General features: G+C 42.6%; 3 protein-coding genes and 1 pseudogene across 6 annotated transcripts; 1 reads left to right on the top strand and 3 right to left on the bottom strand.

Annotated features, from left to right (window-relative positions):
- Positions 1–56: 56 nt before the first annotated feature.
- On the bottom strand, positions 57–4,380 carry ccdc92bb (coiled-coil domain containing 92Bb). 3 transcript variants are annotated; one of them, XM_084940524.1, is made up of 4 exons: positions 4,041–4,380; positions 3,516–3,664; positions 3,365–3,412; positions 57–1,269 (listed from the first exon to the last, which is right to left on the bottom strand). In XM_084940524.1, the coding sequence occupies exons 2-4, from the start codon at positions 3,643–3,645 to the stop codon at positions 554–556; spliced, it is 894 nt and encodes a 297-aa protein (XP_084796650.1). In that variant the 5' UTR covers positions 3,646–3,664; positions 4,041–4,380; the 3' UTR covers positions 57–553. The 3 variants fall into 3 exon arrangements, with proteins under 3 accessions (XP_084796650.1, XP_084796649.1, XP_084796651.1); XM_084940523.1 differs by having other exon boundaries at positions 3,504–3,664; XM_084940525.1 differs by lacking the exon at positions 3,365–3,412.
- Positions 4,381–5,279: 899 nt separating this feature from the next.
- Positions 5,280–16,729, bottom strand: LOC146379314 (F-box only protein 40-like). Its single transcript, XM_084941103.1, has 8 exons — positions 16,664–16,729; positions 15,143–15,704; positions 14,338–14,843; positions 7,503–7,682; positions 7,147–7,388; positions 6,828–6,959; positions 6,367–6,652; positions 5,280–6,271 (listed from the first exon to the last, which is right to left on the bottom strand). The coding sequence occupies exons 1-8, from the start codon at positions 16,727–16,729 to the stop codon at positions 6,068–6,070; spliced, it is 2,178 nt and encodes a 725-aa protein (XP_084797229.1). The 3' UTR covers positions 5,280–6,067.
- Positions 9,073–10,650, top strand: LOC146379315 (uncharacterized). The gene is made up of 4 exons (XM_084940527.1): positions 9,073–9,217; positions 9,359–9,606; positions 10,145–10,234; positions 10,366–10,650. Exons 1-4 carry the CDS (start codon positions 9,088–9,090, stop codon positions 10,453–10,455), a joined length of 558 nt encoding a protein of 185 aa, XP_084796653.1. The 5' UTR covers positions 9,073–9,087; the 3' UTR covers positions 10,456–10,650.
- LOC146379316 (uncharacterized) lies at positions 10,736–13,143 on the bottom strand (annotated as a pseudogene). Its single transcript, XR_014801422.1, has 2 exons — positions 12,815–13,143; positions 10,736–12,235 (listed from the first exon to the last, which is right to left on the bottom strand). The product of XR_014801422.1 is annotated as an uncharacterized LOC146379316 (transcript).
- Positions 16,730–17,207: the final 478 nt, after the last annotated feature.

Here is a 17,207-nt window from a genome sequence, read left to right on the forward strand (position 1 = left end):
TAATGTTATTAGAGGCAGCCTAAGAAGTCAACTATAGAACAAAAAACATGACCACATAATTTTCGGCCATTAACAGGCACATTGCATGGATTTAATAAAGTGCGAATGATTACAAAATGTCCCTAAGCCTTTCAGAGTGACTCTCCAAACCTGCAGTACAGCTTGTGCAGTGAGAAAGCAGACAGCCACTTTATCGGCACGGTGTCGGCGTTCATGAACCCAGAGGCAAGGCTCCTAATTATAGGAAAAAAGCTGTGATCAACAGTGTTTAAATCAAAAGGCATCCATATGAAGCCATTAATCTTCTTTGCTTTTTTTGCCCTGTTTCTTCACCTACTTTCAGACTATATGCTGCACCATCAATGTGACAAATTCACCTAATAACGTCTACGTGTAGGTTGGATCACGCACTCCTGCACAACTTAACTCTAACCTCCCAAAATCTACACACAATCACAAGGTTACATCGCTCTCATCTGGATCTTTTTCTAGTATAACTGCATCAGACGTTAGCTGAGACCTGTTGGAAGACAACTCCACCTCCCTGTCTTCATCACAGAGCAGTTTCTCCCTCCCCTGCTCCCATGTCCACCCTCCTGGGCACCCTGCTGTCATCAATATCCTCCCATTCGTCCTCCAGCCCTTCTCCATCCTGTGATCTGACTGGCTGATGCATGCGGAGGAGGCGGTACCTAAGTGGCACCAGGAAGAGGGCGGGGTCAGGCATGGGGTGTGGCTGCTGTGGTGATGTCACTCTCTCCTGCGGGACGCAAGCCCTGACCCTCTCCTCTCTTACGCTGATGCGCATCCTCTGCCTTGCCTCTGATTGGCTGGGAGAGACAGGAGGAGGTGGAGACAGTAGCCAGTCTGAGCTCTCCCCTTCACCATCTTCATCATCTTCATCCTCCTCTTCTTCCTCTTCCTCCTCCTCCTGCTCCTTTCCTCTGGCCTCCTCCTCTCCCTCAGGAGCAGACCCACTGCTCTGCTGCTGCTGGAACAGTTTTAACCGTGCAGTGTGCAGCTCATGACAGAGGGTCGTGGTCGTGACATTTTGCCGCTGAAGCTCACGACTCAGCAGTGTGATCTTGTGGCTTCGACGTTTCAGCTCCTCTAAGAAACGTCGCTCTTCTTCTCTGAGGCTCCTCCCGAGTGCCGATGCCCGTGCCCGGCTGGCCCGCAGCTCCCCCCGTGCAGCGACCATCATGCAGTGCTGGTCCTGTAGAAGTCGCTCCGCAGCATCACAACGTGCAGCCAGCTCTGCCTCCTCCTCTGTGAAGCATATATGAAAACACAAACACACAGAAATGCAGGTTCAGTGGATACTAAAGCTATGAGATACACTACAAATTATGAGGGGTTCACTGTTTACCTTCTAGTGCCAGACTTTGGTCTGTTTTTCTGTGCTTAATATCTGTTGTTTCATCTGCTTAACCATTCATTCTTATCTTATTCTGCATGAATTTCTCTTTTCACTGTGTCTTTCTGTCTACTTTTGCTTATCAGTCAGTGAAACCTGGCCCAATAATTAAATAAAAAAAATTCTATTATTTAGATCACATTTTGCATCAGAGCTTACAGTACAGGGTACGATCACAAATTTCCAAAACCTTCAGTTTGGCAGATCTCCACCTGCATGCATTATTGTGCATTAGGGACCATTTCCAGCACTGTGTAGTAGCTGTAACTCTTAGTTTCTCTTTGCCAACATAAAAAGGATTTGTTTGACAGCACTCAGCACCTCAGTTGAGTCCAAGGACTCGATTAAGATCGATCTAAGAAGGAGAATTACAGATTTACACATGTCAGGAATGCCTCTTGGAGCCAGTTCTAAACATCTGCACATTCCAACATCAGTTCAACCAACTGTAAGTACAGCTTTTTCAGAGAACCCACACTGTCACCCTCAGATTAGTGGAAACTGGTTAGGTTGTTCAAGAATAATCAGGAACCAGCAAGGCTCAAGCCTCCCATGAACTGGAAACTGCTGGAATACCAGCATCACTGTCCACAGTGAAGTGAGTTTTATATCACCAAGGACTGGGAGGATTTCAACCAAGAAAGAAGCACATCTTCAAGGTCGAGGGAAACTGGCAGCTGCCCACAGAGACGAGCCAAACGCCTTCTGGGGAAAATGTGATGGTCAGACGAGACAAAGATTGAGCTGTTTCGCCACAATGAATAGAGGTGTGTTCGCAGGAGTAAAGGTGAGGCTTTCAAACCTAAGAACAGTGTAGCAAATGTGAAGCATGGTGGTGGTAGCATCATGCTCTGGGGCTGTTTGCTGTGATACCGGTACATTAGAATGGAATAATGAGTGATTGAGTGTTCCCACAGGATGATGATTACAAACAAATCAAATCTGAATTTGGATATCTGGAAAAGCAGGCTAACATTAAGCTTCTGAAGTCCCAGCCTCAACACTATTGAAAATTTGTGGACTACACTGAAAAGCCAGGTCTGTGCCAGGAAACCAATTCTGCCAAGAAGTGTGGTCGAACATGCAGCCAGAATTATGAGGCTGAATGTCTTGACTATGATTTGAAAACCAAACTGGGGTTGTTAGTGGGAATGTCTACATTGTCAAAGGCGACACATCAGGTCAGAATCATGACTGGGGAACACCATGCATTAAAAACATGCTACATCAGCAGAACTACCACTTATCGCCCACCCCACTCACCAAGTTTGAAAACTTTCTACTTTGTCTCCCTCTCCCAAATGAAATTAAAGATTAAGGGTAGCTGTTTTGTCCACATCAAGAATCAAATCAAGAGAGACATGAGTCTAATTTGTCAGTATTATACTACAGTACTATATAGTAGCAGACACGCTGGAAGCAGAGTGCTACCTAAGAGGTATATCTACAAAGTAAGGGGCTAAATTTCAGTGAGCTAGGATCTTTAATTATTTTTTTAGAAGAGTCACAAAACGTTATAATCTCACGTCATTTTGATAACTTTATTTGATAGATTTTAAATATGCAACTCAAAGTGCTAACAACAAACCAATATCATCATGTACTGCTACAAATAAGTCAACACTGGGATCTAAAGACATAACTTTTTATTTCCCTAGGCTCATTTTTAACTATGACAGCAGCTAATCCAGCTGGTAACTGAAAAACAAGATTTTAATCACGGTATTTAAAATCTATTATCGACTTGTAGCTCTGCTTTGTAACAATTTACAATAAATATAGATTTTATAAATATTAGCAAGATTGCCCTGTCAGTGTAACCCTGTTAATTCTCAGTTGTCCTCTGCCCATCTTTTCTTTTTTAGATCTCTACAGCTATGATATAAAGTTTCAGCGTCTCTCATATATCATTTTTCCCTTGCTCAGCAAGGGTTTGTAATTTCTCACCTGCTGTGTTTCTGTCGGGAAACCTGGAGTCCAGCTCACAGCTCAGCTCTGCAGGCAAAAAAGGCAGTAGTACAACAGGCTGGCAGACAGACAAATATAAGACAAGGAAGCACATAATGAGATGGCAAGAGCAGTTCACCTGTACACTGACCGTGACAGCGCCTCTTCAGGTGTGTGATCTCCAGCTGCAGGCCAGTCAGCATGGCCAGGTGCTCCTGCTTCAGGAAGGTGATGCCTCTCTCCACACTGGCCACCTGCTGCTCGAGCCTCCCGGCATCCATGGCCGAACCCCTGCAGAACCTGTGCACAGATGTTGATGACTGGTTTGTCTTTGGATTGGCTGCAAGATTTATTACCACAGCTGTTTATATTAGTGTCGCAGTTTCAATGCTGGCATTGAGTAATACTTGCAAGCGAACACTTAAAATAAGATTATATCACTCAATGATATCCATTAGTAATTATGCATTTGTCTTCATGCAATTTAGCATAACTGGTGTTATATTACAATGCTGTTCTACGTCATTTAAGGGTTTTTAATGCATTTCTATGCATCTGCTTCTTCGGTCATTTGACAGTAGCCTGCTCTTATTTAATATTATCAGTTTTATGAGCTTTCTCATTTCTGCACGTTTACTCAGTCTCTCATTTATCTCCATCACTGGCTGTGGCCTACCGTGATACTGAAGCGATATCCTCTCCAAAGCGTCTGTCATGGATCTCCGTATAGATTTGGCTCTTTATTTCCCGTCCTTGATGGAGCAGAAACGCAGAAAACAAAAGGCCCGTGCAAAGCGATCAGTCTGCAAAAGCGCTCGCTTGTTTTCTTCTCCGGGACGACACGATTCGCTCTCCGGGAATGAATGAATCCTACTGCAGGCTGAGTCGAAACAACCTCCTCGTAACCTTCTGGTTATTGGCTACGTGCAGCGCGGTGATGTATTCACAACAAAAGCACCACGGAGTGTGAGGTTGTCGGTGCCACGGAGCAGCACCAGGAGGAGGAGGAGCTTCCTGAAATCTAACTGCCTCAAAATTCACCAATAAGCCCACAACAGTTCATCTTTACTGTAACGTGAACAGTGTCAGAAGTGTATTTTGCTTATATGACAGCAACCCGTGCTTCATACAAGGATAGAAAAAACTGTTTCACAAAAAATTCCAATCAGCAGCATTTTCTGTATTAGATTATATATAAGTAAAAGATTTGTGTTTTTTCTTCTATGTTCTGTTTTTATTGTCTTACATATCCAGTAAAATATATTTATTTTACTCATTTAATCAATTTACCTTATTTAATTTACTGTTATGGTAAAAAGAAAGTATGCCCTTTTTATTCTTTGTTAGAAATAAATATGGTTCTTAGTATTTACCTTAAAATTAGATACATTAGGTAAATACACCATCATATGAACAGCAAAAAAGGTGCTGATTAACTGATCATCAGCAGGTGGGAGGACCTCTGTAAAAGCAGATGTCAACATTCCTCCAAAAATTATGTGAGAGACGGATGAAGTCATACAGGAAAAGATTACTTCAAGTTATTGCTGGTATGGAGCTTCTACAAGAGACTGAATGGGCTGGTTTACTTTTGTTTTTTGTAAGACCTTATTTTCAATGACAAGGAAATTAAAATTAAAATTTGTAATATGTTTTGTGGAGTGTTGGTAAAGAAAGAAACTAAAGAACCTAAAAAGTCCCTATTTTCTGATCTGTTCCTTTGATGTGGACAACATCCCGAACTGAATGAAAATAATTATATCTCTTTTAAAAGCTTGGACCAAAAAAAGATGGAAAATATATATTCTGTTTAAAATTACTGTAAAGTTTCTCATTCGTGCAGATTCAGAATACTTTCCTTTTGTGTAACTCTGAATCTTTCAAAAATGATCTAAAATACAAAAAAACCCCAAAAAACAGCATTTGCTTTGGCAGGTGATGTTTTGTCTGACAAAGAGAAGTAACCAGTAATTGTTGCTAAGTCAATGTTTGCCTCTGAAATTAAAAGGAGGTAGCAGTTATATGAATATTACATATACAAAAACTGAAATAAAATTTAAGTCCACAATCAGTCACACATTTAAAGAAGTTGTGCAAAGAAAGCATGTATTATGTGCGTTGTCATTTTCACAGACCAAGATGAACCACAATGATCTTCTTCTTTTGGCTGCTCAGTCTCTCCTCTTAACCAAGCTTCAACAACTCTTTTTTATATCTCAGTGGTATACCTCATCACGTTTATCCATCTTTAGGTCCAACGGTTCTGCATATAATCTTTGTAAAAAACCACAAAGGTGTTAATTTTAATATATTTTCTGACAAATAAAAACATAAAAGCCTTGAACCAGTTCAGCTGTTTTGCTTAAAATGACTAAAATATGATTGATCAACACTTCTAATAAACATATAGTATATTTATAAATGAAAGTATGAACTTATTTTCTATTTAACACTAACAGTTTTTATTCTGTTATAATCATCTTAATCCCACACAATACAAATATCATCAGCTAAAAGTTTGATTAATGATAATACTTAGAACACATTATTTTCCAGTAAGCCAAAAGCGTCTGTTACGTTTAGGTAACTTTTTTTCTGTAGAGTTTTGCAACATAATGGTTATAGAAGACACTCTTGATATCTGTGCAGAATAACCTGGCCATAAATACATTTTTTGGGGCAGGTGCAGCAGGGGAATTGTTGTCATCTGTTTCCTGTGAAATGGTTGACAAGGCTCGAACTCTTCTGGCTGCACCTCTGTTTCTCGTCCATGCTGGGGAGGAAAACTGGCTTACTGTGCAGGGAGACCTCGTAGTAGGGACAGACTTTCAGGTGAGCAGATATAGGAGGGATGGCAGCCATATGCCACGAATCCACTGAGGAGAAGAGATGACTGAACTCCCACACCTGAAGAGAAACCAAAACAGAGTCAGGAGAAGACCAAAGGAGGCATAATTGCCATAGTATGTGACGAACTAGCTGGCTTTCTTTCTATATCTCACAAGCTTGGCTCTCCACTTGGTTCTCCCGTGTGAGTAGGTTTTCTTCTCCCAGCGGAGGGTGACCATCCCTCTCTCCTTCAGCAGAGTGGAGCACACCTGCCTCATGAGGCGGGACACCAGAGCCAGCTGGAAGAGGGACAGGCTGTCCAGGAAACTGGCCATGTGGCACAGCACCTCGTAGGGAAGAGAGCTCAAAGAGTCCCCTCTTCCTTCTGAGCTCGTGGGTGAATTGTCACCTACTAATCCTTCGAATGTTGGACGCAAGTTAAAACTCCTCAGCTCCTTACTGTACGGGAGGGAAAGGAGAAAGGAGAGTGGGTGGAGTTAAAACTAAAATAAAGGAGGAGCATATGCAATAAAATCTTCCCTTTGCTGCACTCACTGTACTCAATGTTTAAGACATTAAGAGACTATTTTCATTACAAAATGAATCTGTGTGGATTCATATGAGTTGTGCTCACTTGTATGTGACGGTAGCTTTATGTGTGGAAGGATGAAATCTCCTCTGACTATAGGTGCACCCCAGATACGCGAGTGGACACCGCTGCTCGAACCAACCGCTCAGACATGTGTGGATGTCACAGTGCACATTCCTGGAAAAAGAACAAGGCAGTTTATACATTCAAAGCACACAACCAGGGCCATTCATACAGATTTTTTTTTTTTTTTTGCAGGTTGTGTCTAAAAATAAAAAGACAAAAATGCGCTCATCCACAGTTGCTTCCAGTGAGAGCTTAACACTTATTACTTTAATGCTGAGGGCAGATTTTGCACAGACACCTGACATGTTTGGCGAACTCTTGTCGGTGGAAGGTGTGACCGCAGAGGAAGGTGAAGACACAGCTGGCTCTGTTGTGTCTGCTGTTCACACTCTCCGCTTGCAGCTGCAGGTGAAGCTTCAGCGGTCTGTCCACCATCACCTCAGCCAGGGTGGTCTTCCCTTTGAAAGGAGCTGAGCGAAACGAATATGTCTGCGTTCCCACGTCAATGTAGAGCCCGTCGTATGCTTTCGACTCGCTGATCTGCAGGGAGGGAAACCAGTAAGTTGCAATACCCGATAAACTATAAACCATATAAAGGTTTTCAGACTTTCCACTTTTTTTCCTGAACTGCTTGTGTGCTTGAGCATGTTATACCTTGTGACCCATGACCTCTTCCTCTGCATAGCCCAGCAGCGTGGCTGCTGCTTCATCAGTGAGCCACTCATCTTCTTTGACTCCGAGGTCCGATGTGTCCACACCGCGAGGTTCACTTTGAACCCGTGCGGCCGTGTCGTATAGATGAACACGTCGCCTGTAGTGATAGCTGTCAGGGACCTGTGAGGAAGACAAACATCAAGCGAGTACAGTGAACAGAGAACCTTTTGTGCTTTCTGATGCTGGTGGATATTTTAAAGCCAGAATGGTCAACAGCAGAGGCTGAATAACTGTTTTCTTTCTGTTTAAAAGGCTACTAAAAGTTCAAATGTCAGCTTTAATCTCATTGGTAGGATTGCACATATAGACACAGATCACTGCTTCAGCTGTGAGAGTCTCACTAGTTTGAAGTGGGTGGAACTCATTTCTACTGAACACCAATTATGAGCACTTGAATCAAATGCATTAAGCCACTTTAGTTTGGTGATAAAAAGTTCAGTTATTAGACTCACACTACAACTCATGGCTGTATCTCTGCTTACTATATATTATGTGACAATGCCTCTACAGTCCGTTCTATCTCAAAGTTAAAGCTTCCAGCAGGTTAAAGGACCATAATGGTGCATTTATAAGCTGCTCAGCGTATATTCAGTGAGACAAAACGTGTGACGCCTCAGTACGAAGAAGAGGGAAACTTTGGGAAACTAAAAGATGGAACACACAGAGACATGTCAAATATCCAATATTCATTTTGTGTTTCTGTAAGTTAAAATAAAGCACTTTAGAAGTATGAAGTTTGTGCTATAACTGAACAACATCAGTAACATCTGTTTCTTCTGCACACCAGGATCTTTCACTGCTGTACAGAGAAAACCCTGTCATGCTGCTCAACCCTGGAGGGCTGGCACAGGATACAATACATCACAGAGGGCAGGTAATGCTTTAAAGTCATTTTACAGGACACTGACATGATATTTTTTTCTTATTTATGTGTTGTCCCATTAGCTTCCACCCCAGCAGTAGTGGGGATAATGTGATTTTGTCCATAAAACTAATTTAAAGCAAAAAACATAAAAAGTATCCCTCAAACGATTATCAAAGTTAATACTAGCATAAATATGATTATTGTAAGTATAATAAACCAGGAGAGCGAAACTTTTTTTAAAGCAAATTAAGTCATATCACTGGTCTAAAACATGTATTTATAAGGCAGTTTATTGTCACACCGAACGCGATAGAGGCGGCCAGAGCGTCAGGATTACATGTAAAGTCCATGGAAAAGCGTGATGACACACGATTGCGGGTCCCGCGAAAATTCGGAAGCAGATTTGCGTCGCGAAAACGCCAAAACGCTGAAACGCGCGTCAGTGTACCGCGTCTGGCGCGTTTGACTCGCGAAAAAAAACAAAAACAGTTTTTGTGTTGCATTTTGTGCATACGGGCATATCGCGTCAACCGCTCAGTTGGAAAAATCTGAACTTCAGCGTCAAATCGCGCCGCGACAACCAATCAGGAGCCTGGTGACGTGGCTCTGACCTAGGTCAAAGGGGCAGATCCACCCAAAGCCCTTCATTCTTCATTCAGTATGGAGGAAAAGCTCATCAGAGCCGTGGCTAATCATCCAGAGCTATATGATGCTAGCTACTACTTCTACCGAGACAGGAATAAAAAGGACCGAGCTTGGAGGCACATAAGTGAGGAGATCGGACAACCTGGTAAGTTCATTCATTCTTCTTTTTAATTTTCAGACTGACCCGATGAAGCCGCGCAAAAGCTAGCAAGCCCGCCTACTGTCCCGCTATTTTCCCACTGATGTACAAATACCTTTCCGCTAACAAGATAATGTGTTTATTCAGAGGACATCTGCAGGAGAAAGTGGAATAGCCTCAGGGACACGTATAATAAGGAGAAGAGGACAGAGAAGGAGAAGAGAAGTGGGTCTGCAGCAGGATCGGGGAGGAGAAGTTCTTCGCGGTCATGGGGTTTCTGGACCCCTTCCTCACCCCGCGGGAGACTAGCGGCAATATGGTGCGGACCGTGGAGAACTTCCCCCCCGAGGACCAGGGACAGTCCGGAGAGGCAGCAGGGGAGTGTCAGTCAGAAGGTATGTTTACAATGAGTTAATGTAGGCCGTTAATTTATGCGTGTTGTCATATAGGAATATATTTTGTTTATTAATAAACAGTATACAGTGGTCCCGCTGTTCATCCATCACTGCCTCGCCTTTTCGCTGATTTTTTTTTTTTTATTGCACCGTACAGCATTGCATTCTGCAGCCCAATTGACAAATCTCCTCCATGTCGTGTCTCCTGCGCTTGCCAAACTTATCATGTTTGGTTTCTATAACCATCACGTCCAATAGAAAAAACAGCACAAAAACACTCATAACTATGACCCTCATTCGGAAATAGACACCTGCACCGCGAGGGAAAAAGGCGCACAAAAGTGGCGCCATAGACGGAGAAAAAGCGCGGCATGATAATACTTTTACGTTTTAAAATCGACAAAGGTTTGCACTTTGAGAATCAACTTGTGAGAACTGTGACTACTGTTCATGTGCTGCAATAAATGAGAGACCACTGTATATAATTTCTCTATGACTATTGTCTTCAACCTGTTAACATTTAATATTGTCTTGATAGAGTCAACTGATTCTGCAGCAGAGTCATCCCCTGTTGCTTCTCCTGGCTCCCCAGTCCCTGGTCCCTCCACTCCTGCTGCTGCACCCACAGGTATGTACTAAATATCTACAACCAATCTGTTTATATCCTGTTTTTTTTTTTTTTTTTTTTTCAAATTTGAAAATGAAAATCTAGTAGCAGCCTTCACATTACTTTGTGTTGTTTTGTGCTGCGTTTTACAGGCCCACAGAGGAGGACAGCTCGAAAGTGGTCGAGGGACGGGTCCCAGGACGGTCCATCGGAGGTGGAGCTGGCCATCCTGGAGTCCCTAAAGAGGCCACGCCCGTCTCCAACAGAATATTTTCTCCTCAGCCTTGTTCCTGCTCTGGAGAGCATGCCGCCTCAGACACGAGAATCCGTGAAATTTCAAATGTATAAATTAGTTTTTGAAAACAGCACAGCTGTGTTAAATTTGGAAACATTGGACCCTAATTTTTATTCCTGTCTCTCTGTAAATAGTTAAATTTTATATATTTATGTTTAATGTTTTTGTTAGTGAATTTATATATTTTTTCCAATAAACATTTGTAATGACTAATGTCTCTGTTCTACTACGCAGCAAATGTTGACACACGACTTGACACAAGTAGAATTTATTTCATATTATACTAATGACAAAATATACCAATACAGTGTGATGCAAAAGTTTGGGCAACCTTGTTAAAAGTAATTATTTTCCTGTACAAATCGTTGGTTGTCACAATAAAAATTGTTAGTTAAATATATCATAGGAGACACACAGTGATATTTGAGAAGTGAAATGAAGTTCACTGGATTTACAGAAATTGTGCAATAACTGTTTAAACTAAATCAAGCAGGTGCATAAATTGGCAACACAAAAAAAGAGAAATGAAATAAATATTTAGTGTATATCAATGTGTGTGTCTCCTATATGATATATGCAAGTGACATTTTTCATTGTAACAGCGATTCATACAGGAAAATAATTACTATTAATAAGGTTGCCCAAACTTTTGCATCACACTGTATATAGGAACATAGTGAAGACAAGTTACTTAAGAGAGTAAAAAGAGGTTAGTTTATTTTTTAGTAGAGCTCCATTTATTAAGAAAAATTTAAAAAGACAGGAACACTCTTTAGAGGTTTGTGGGTGGCTCTTAAAAGAGCCGTTGTGGGGAAGTCACTCGGACTTCAAACAGGCTACTCCTTTGGTTGCCAAGACACAGCTCCCTCCACCGAGAAGTGGGCCATGAATTTCTCCCTCACCAGGACAGCCTCTCTGGAGGAGTTGTTTGCTGCTACACGACCCAGGCCTTGCAACGGCTCCACCACAGCAGGTGCCACACCCCTCACAGCAGGTGCCCCTCTCTCGTCCAAACAGCGCAGAAAATTGTGGAGAACACACATTGCCTTCACACACTTCTCCGCAATTTCAGGACGGAGCTCCATTGAGCACCGATACAACCTCTACTGTGAGGAGAGGACACTGAAGGCACCCTCCACTCTCATCCTGGCCCTTTCCAGGGCCAGGATGAGAGTGGAGGCTCTTCTCTAGAGGGAGGAGGCGTCCAGGGAAAGGCCTCATGAGCTCACGCCACAGCGGGAACGCTTCATCAGCCACAAAGACATGGGGCTGGGCTCCACGGTGTTCTCCACCAGGTAGAGGCTGGTCAGGAGGCAGAGTCCCAGCCCGAAGAGCCTGACCAAAGGTGGAGTTGGCCAGAATACCACCGGGTCCTCCCGTACCCCCCAACATCAATAACGCGGAAGCGATACCTTGCATCCACAACCGCAAGGAGAACAATGGAAAAAGATCCCTTGTAGTTGTGGAACATGGATCCTGAGTTGGGGGGTGCCTTTGTCTGGACATGCTTCCCATCCGGAGCTCGACAGCAGAGAGGGAAGTTCCAGTGCTCCTGAAATCCCTCTGCAATGGACCGCCAGTCTCCAGGTGAAGGCACAGCCATGAAATCATCCACTAGACAGTCCCAGATGGCCGTCGCTACCTGGGGGATGATCTGGCTCACCGTGGAGACACCAACTCGAAAACTGAACGCGATGGTCCTGAAGGAGTCCCCGGTGGCAAGGAACCTGGACAAAATTGTTTAAAATTAGTATTATGTGTACAGCAGCTACAAATACATTATTCCAATTCCAAAACACTTTTGTGATGTCAGATTTAAATTACAAAACATAAATCTTACATAAAACACTTTGTAATTATAATGATAATTACATAATGTATATTAGATATAATCTAAAACAGTCTGCGGGGATTATATAGAAATATTCAACTATCCCAGAATTAAACCTGGTCTAAATAAAAAAATGGAGTGAGTATCACTACAAAGGTTAACTCACAGTGGTCCTCATACCAGTTTGCTATCAGCAAACACCGAGAGCATATATTGATATAACACCACAGCCGTGCTATCATTGTAAACACTGATAACAGCATAAATCGAATTAAATCGGGACTTGATGAGACCTTTCGAGTATCACTAGAAATATTATACACAGTCGTCTCTGTACCACAGTTTCCTTTCAGTAAACACCGATGCATTCACTGTTAGCATAGCACATCCATGTTAGCAGTGTATAAACGGATGGTTTAGCATATATTAGCACAGGTATCGATAAAGGACTACCATATTAAACACTTTTACTAACCTCAGGCAGATGGACAGGCGCTCTGCAGGTGGGATTGAGCGCCTGTAGTTGGTATCTAGGCGGAGATTCTGGGACCAACGTGGGAAAGCAGGTCCTCAAACTGGCGAGTGAAAGACGGTGGTATCGCTGGAATGGCCGTCATCCAGGCGCAGCTCCTGGAGCAAATGGTGAAACTCACCAAACTGCTCACGCCTCTGGAGGACCTGATGGACCCAGGTACGGCGAGGACGTCTTTTACGCCGCTGCACTGCTCTCCACAGTGCATAGAGAAGGGAGACTCTCTCTTCAACCTCTAGCTCGACAGCTGCCATCTTGCAAAGATACCGTCTGGCACAACTTCCTCCCACATTTCCGTTTCACGCGTGTCAAAATATGCAATTTTGAGGCGCGATGGTTTTTTATTGGACACATGTTGAGGTGCGAATGTGCACGAGTCAAATTAGGGGCGTTTGGGGCGTTTTCACTCGTGTCTATTGCGTTCACTGTGAACACACTGTTGAGTTTAACAGTAGTTTTATGGGACGTTTTAGCTACAGCTACTTATCGATTAATTAATAGTGAGTACTCTCAAATCAAACAGACTCTGGACTCAGTCAACAATTATCAGTTTGTTAAACAGTAACTTATGTTGCCGCAGCCCAAGAGAAGGGTTTTATTTATCTCCCCAGTCTATACTTAGCTTTGAAGCCACACCCACAAATATTATATAAAATCAATTAGCCAAGTTTTGAAAGATTCACTTTGTTAGTGGGGTTTTGGACACATGTAACCACTAACTATATTATATATTATATACCATTAATATGTCTGCCAATTTGAACATGTGACAACTGTCCCAATCAAAATGAAGACTGGTCTGCAACCATCTGGCAACCACTGGTGAATTACCAGCCAGTTGGCAAAAATTTGTAATTGCTTTGGTCGCTAATGTATTATTATGGTATTAGTTTGAATTGAAGTGATGGAGTTGTCTTCAAACACCGTCCAGCTACTCACTTTAAAAAGTATGACACAAATCAGAAATGGAGACTGTAATTTAAAGTTCTTTTGTTGATTCTGACCTCTTTTCTCAGAAGTTTAAGCGAGTAAGTTGAAATTTAGAAGTTTTTGAAATTTTGAACGCAGTTTTTTGTGGAACAAAGAAGCTTCCATAGCAATAAGAAACCTCAGTAAATACTATATATTTCTTTTTTCCTGCAAACCTCAGCTTTGAGTGTTGGATACTTGGTAATAAGTCTGTTTGGATTTTAATGTTGTTGAGTGCAATTTGTCTTTGGTTGGAGCTTTTAGCAGCTGTTATTTGTGCTTCACTCTTAACGTTTTCATTTTCCACTTCCTGCTCTTAGTTAAAACCCGAAATCAGATGTAAAAGGATGTAAAACCTTGAATTTTGCACATGAAAAATGAGAGCCGTAGTAGCATTTCTTTCTTTTTTTTTTAAAGTAAGGCAACAGTGGCACTTAAACATCCTGTTCTGTCCTATTTCTGTTTTACAATAAAAAAAATAAATGTAGTTTCATCACCTTGAATGAGCGCAGTGTCTGGACGGGAATTGGCTCCAAGCTGCCGTACACAAAGTCTTTCTCCCTCGGAGTACAGGCCTCGATTTGTCCAAAGGCTAGCAGCATGCGACCATGATGCACCACGTACATGTTGTACTCCTGTGGTGTGAGTTCCTGCCCCAAACGGTCCAGCACTCCCTCCTGCCACGGGGCCATCCCGGTCTTACTGGTGTCCGCTGGGGGACAGTTTTTGGCAGCAGAGCTGTCATTCTCTGCGTTTGTCTGGTCCTGCCTCTCAGTCCCTTTTGGATTTCTGCCACTCTGAGTTTTTCCCTTGTCACCAACGTTTGGGTTTTTTTTGGGGTTGTTCAGATTTTCCTGAGCGGCCTCACAGCCGCCTCTGTCCATGCTGAACATCATCTCGAACAGGTCATATTTATCTTTGTTGATGCCTGAACCTTGCACAGCACTGTTTGGTACAGTCTGTTCAGCACCACTATGCTCACAGGAGGTGTTTTTAGGAAGACCTGGAGAGAAAAAATAAATGAAATACACTTTTCAAAGAGAGAAACTGAACTTTACTGAGTTTCAAAAACATATCAGTTTTAATTTAGTTGAAGATGTTTTAGTTTAAGCCAGAAATATCCTGTGCTGATGGTGTTGAGGATTTATTTATCACAAATCTATTTTTAGAGTACCTGAAACATGATTTTAATCTCACAAAATTCAATTTATTTTTAATCTCTCATGGGTTTTAGGTTTTCAGTAACTCTTAGGCAGATTTTGTTAGGGAAAGCATCTTTTGAAAAGCACCACTATTACCCACCATCACTGGTATCTTCAATTACGACACCATTGACTACTCCACCAGCTGCTGCTTCCTCTTTCATCTCATCATTTATTTCCTCCTCTTCCTCCTCTGTCAGCTCTGGATAGAGCGGCTTCATTTTTAGGCGGCTGTAAAGGTCTTTTTGATCGATTATGGCCATGGCAAGGTCCAGAGCCTCCTCCTGTCCCTCACTTTCTTTCACCAAGTTGTCCTGCAGGGCTTTGTGGCTGTGTGGGTTTGTGTCATCGATCGGCCAACGGAGCCACTCCATGGTGCAGCACACCACGCTGGCTGGGCACACCTGGAGGTGGGATGCCCGTGAGGAGCGAGGCAGCTGAACGGGGCATCCGTACGCAGCATTGATGCAGGGCACCCTCACATTAGGGCAGAGCAGCAGGTGATCCTCTTCTTTGCACAGGTGGAAGAGGCCGCCACAGTGCAGACGGCAGGGGGTGACCGCACAGCACACAGAGGCCTCCACCCGAGCTCTGCAGCGCCGGCTGTAGCAGGAATCACAGTGGATGTGCTGCTGCATCCTGGAGGCCCGAGAACGCCGACTCTGATTTGGATGAGGAAAAAACCCAGAATGATTCAGTGATGACAACTTGTTTACAATATATGAAAATATGGCTCATTAAAGGTGCAATATGTGAAATTCCCTGGAATAAAGGGATGCTTCAGAACTCTATGTTGGTCTGGCATCATAGGCGTAACCTGTTTGCACTGCTTCTTGCTCTCATTTTAGCTCTCAATTTAGTCTTTAGATACAAACTGATAGCATGTGCTGTTAGCATGCAAACTTTGGTGCATATCTCTACAACACAATACACATGATCTGTCCATTGGTTTAAATAATCTTTAAAACCAATAATCTTACATACTCCACCTTTAAAGCTCTATGAGCTTCAATCTTTAATTCAACAGCAGAAAAAGTCTGACTCACCATATTAACGGGACTTCAGCTGGTTTTCTAACTCTGCAAGAAGAAAATACAAAGAAAATGTATATGATTGACATTTCTGTCAAGCATGCTATGACATGATATGACCTTTCTGTGACATCATCCCAACACTGAATAATATAGGCCACATTTAATCCACATGCAATCCATCATCACTGGTCACGTACAGTATATCAGATTGTTAAAGACAAGTAAACAAAGCAAAATGAACAAAACCGAAGCCCATATGTTGTCATAAACCATTAAAATTTTTACTTAGTTCCTCTCGCACTCATTCAAACCCACAAATATGTTTCTGTACATTTGTCTGCATAAAAGGGTGAAAAACTCCAAAGTCACACAACAGAATCCTTTGGAGAGTTCATGCTTCTCAGTTGCTGCCAAGATGTGTCAGAGGTGTTCAAACAAAAGACATTACTACCCTTTGCCACGACTTGAGAATCTAAATGTTTTCTAAACCTCTTGTCCGATCCCGAGCTGCAGAGGGGAAGTTGTAACTGGAATCTATCAAGAAATCGGTACAGACAGAGAAAGCAGAGCAACCTCTCGATTCAAACCCAGAACGACAGTCTGTGAAGCAACAGTCCTAACCGCTGCACCACCATGCCATCCTGACCGGACATGGTTTTAAAAACTGAAGGAACATCTGCAAAAAAAATATTGTGAAAGTCAAAACAGTTTCCTGTTCAGTAACAAGTAGACTCTGACAATAATGACCTAAAACAGGCAAAACAAGGAGGCAAAGAAGTTCTGGGCAGCATTTCTACACTGATGCAGCAGCTTTTGCACTAAGCGTAAAACAAATGTCACTTGGCTCTGGTGCAGTTTTAAAGACACCCAGAATGAGCTATGGCCTGTGTGGCTGTAAATCTCGACACGTACAAGTCAGACGAGCACTTAGATCAGCTGAAATATTTCACTTCTCCACTTTTATCACTTGTTCGAGCAGTTTCACTGGAATCCTTTCAAATTAGAGATGAAACCAGGTAATCTCAGAGAATTTCAGCACATTCACAATGGAGTCAAACCTTCTCGACGAATATCTTACCGGTTGGACAGCACGGACGAGTTGTTTTTTCTCTTTGGTTTTATAACGTTGCT

The sequence above is a fragment of the Perissodus microlepis genome, chromosome 10, assembly GCF_051167445.1.
Source record: "Perissodus microlepis isolate ML-2025 ecotype Zambia chromosome 10, ASM5116744v1, whole genome shotgun sequence".
NCBI classification, from domain to species: domain Eukaryota; kingdom Metazoa; phylum Chordata; class Actinopteri; order Cichliformes; family Cichlidae; genus Perissodus; species Perissodus microlepis.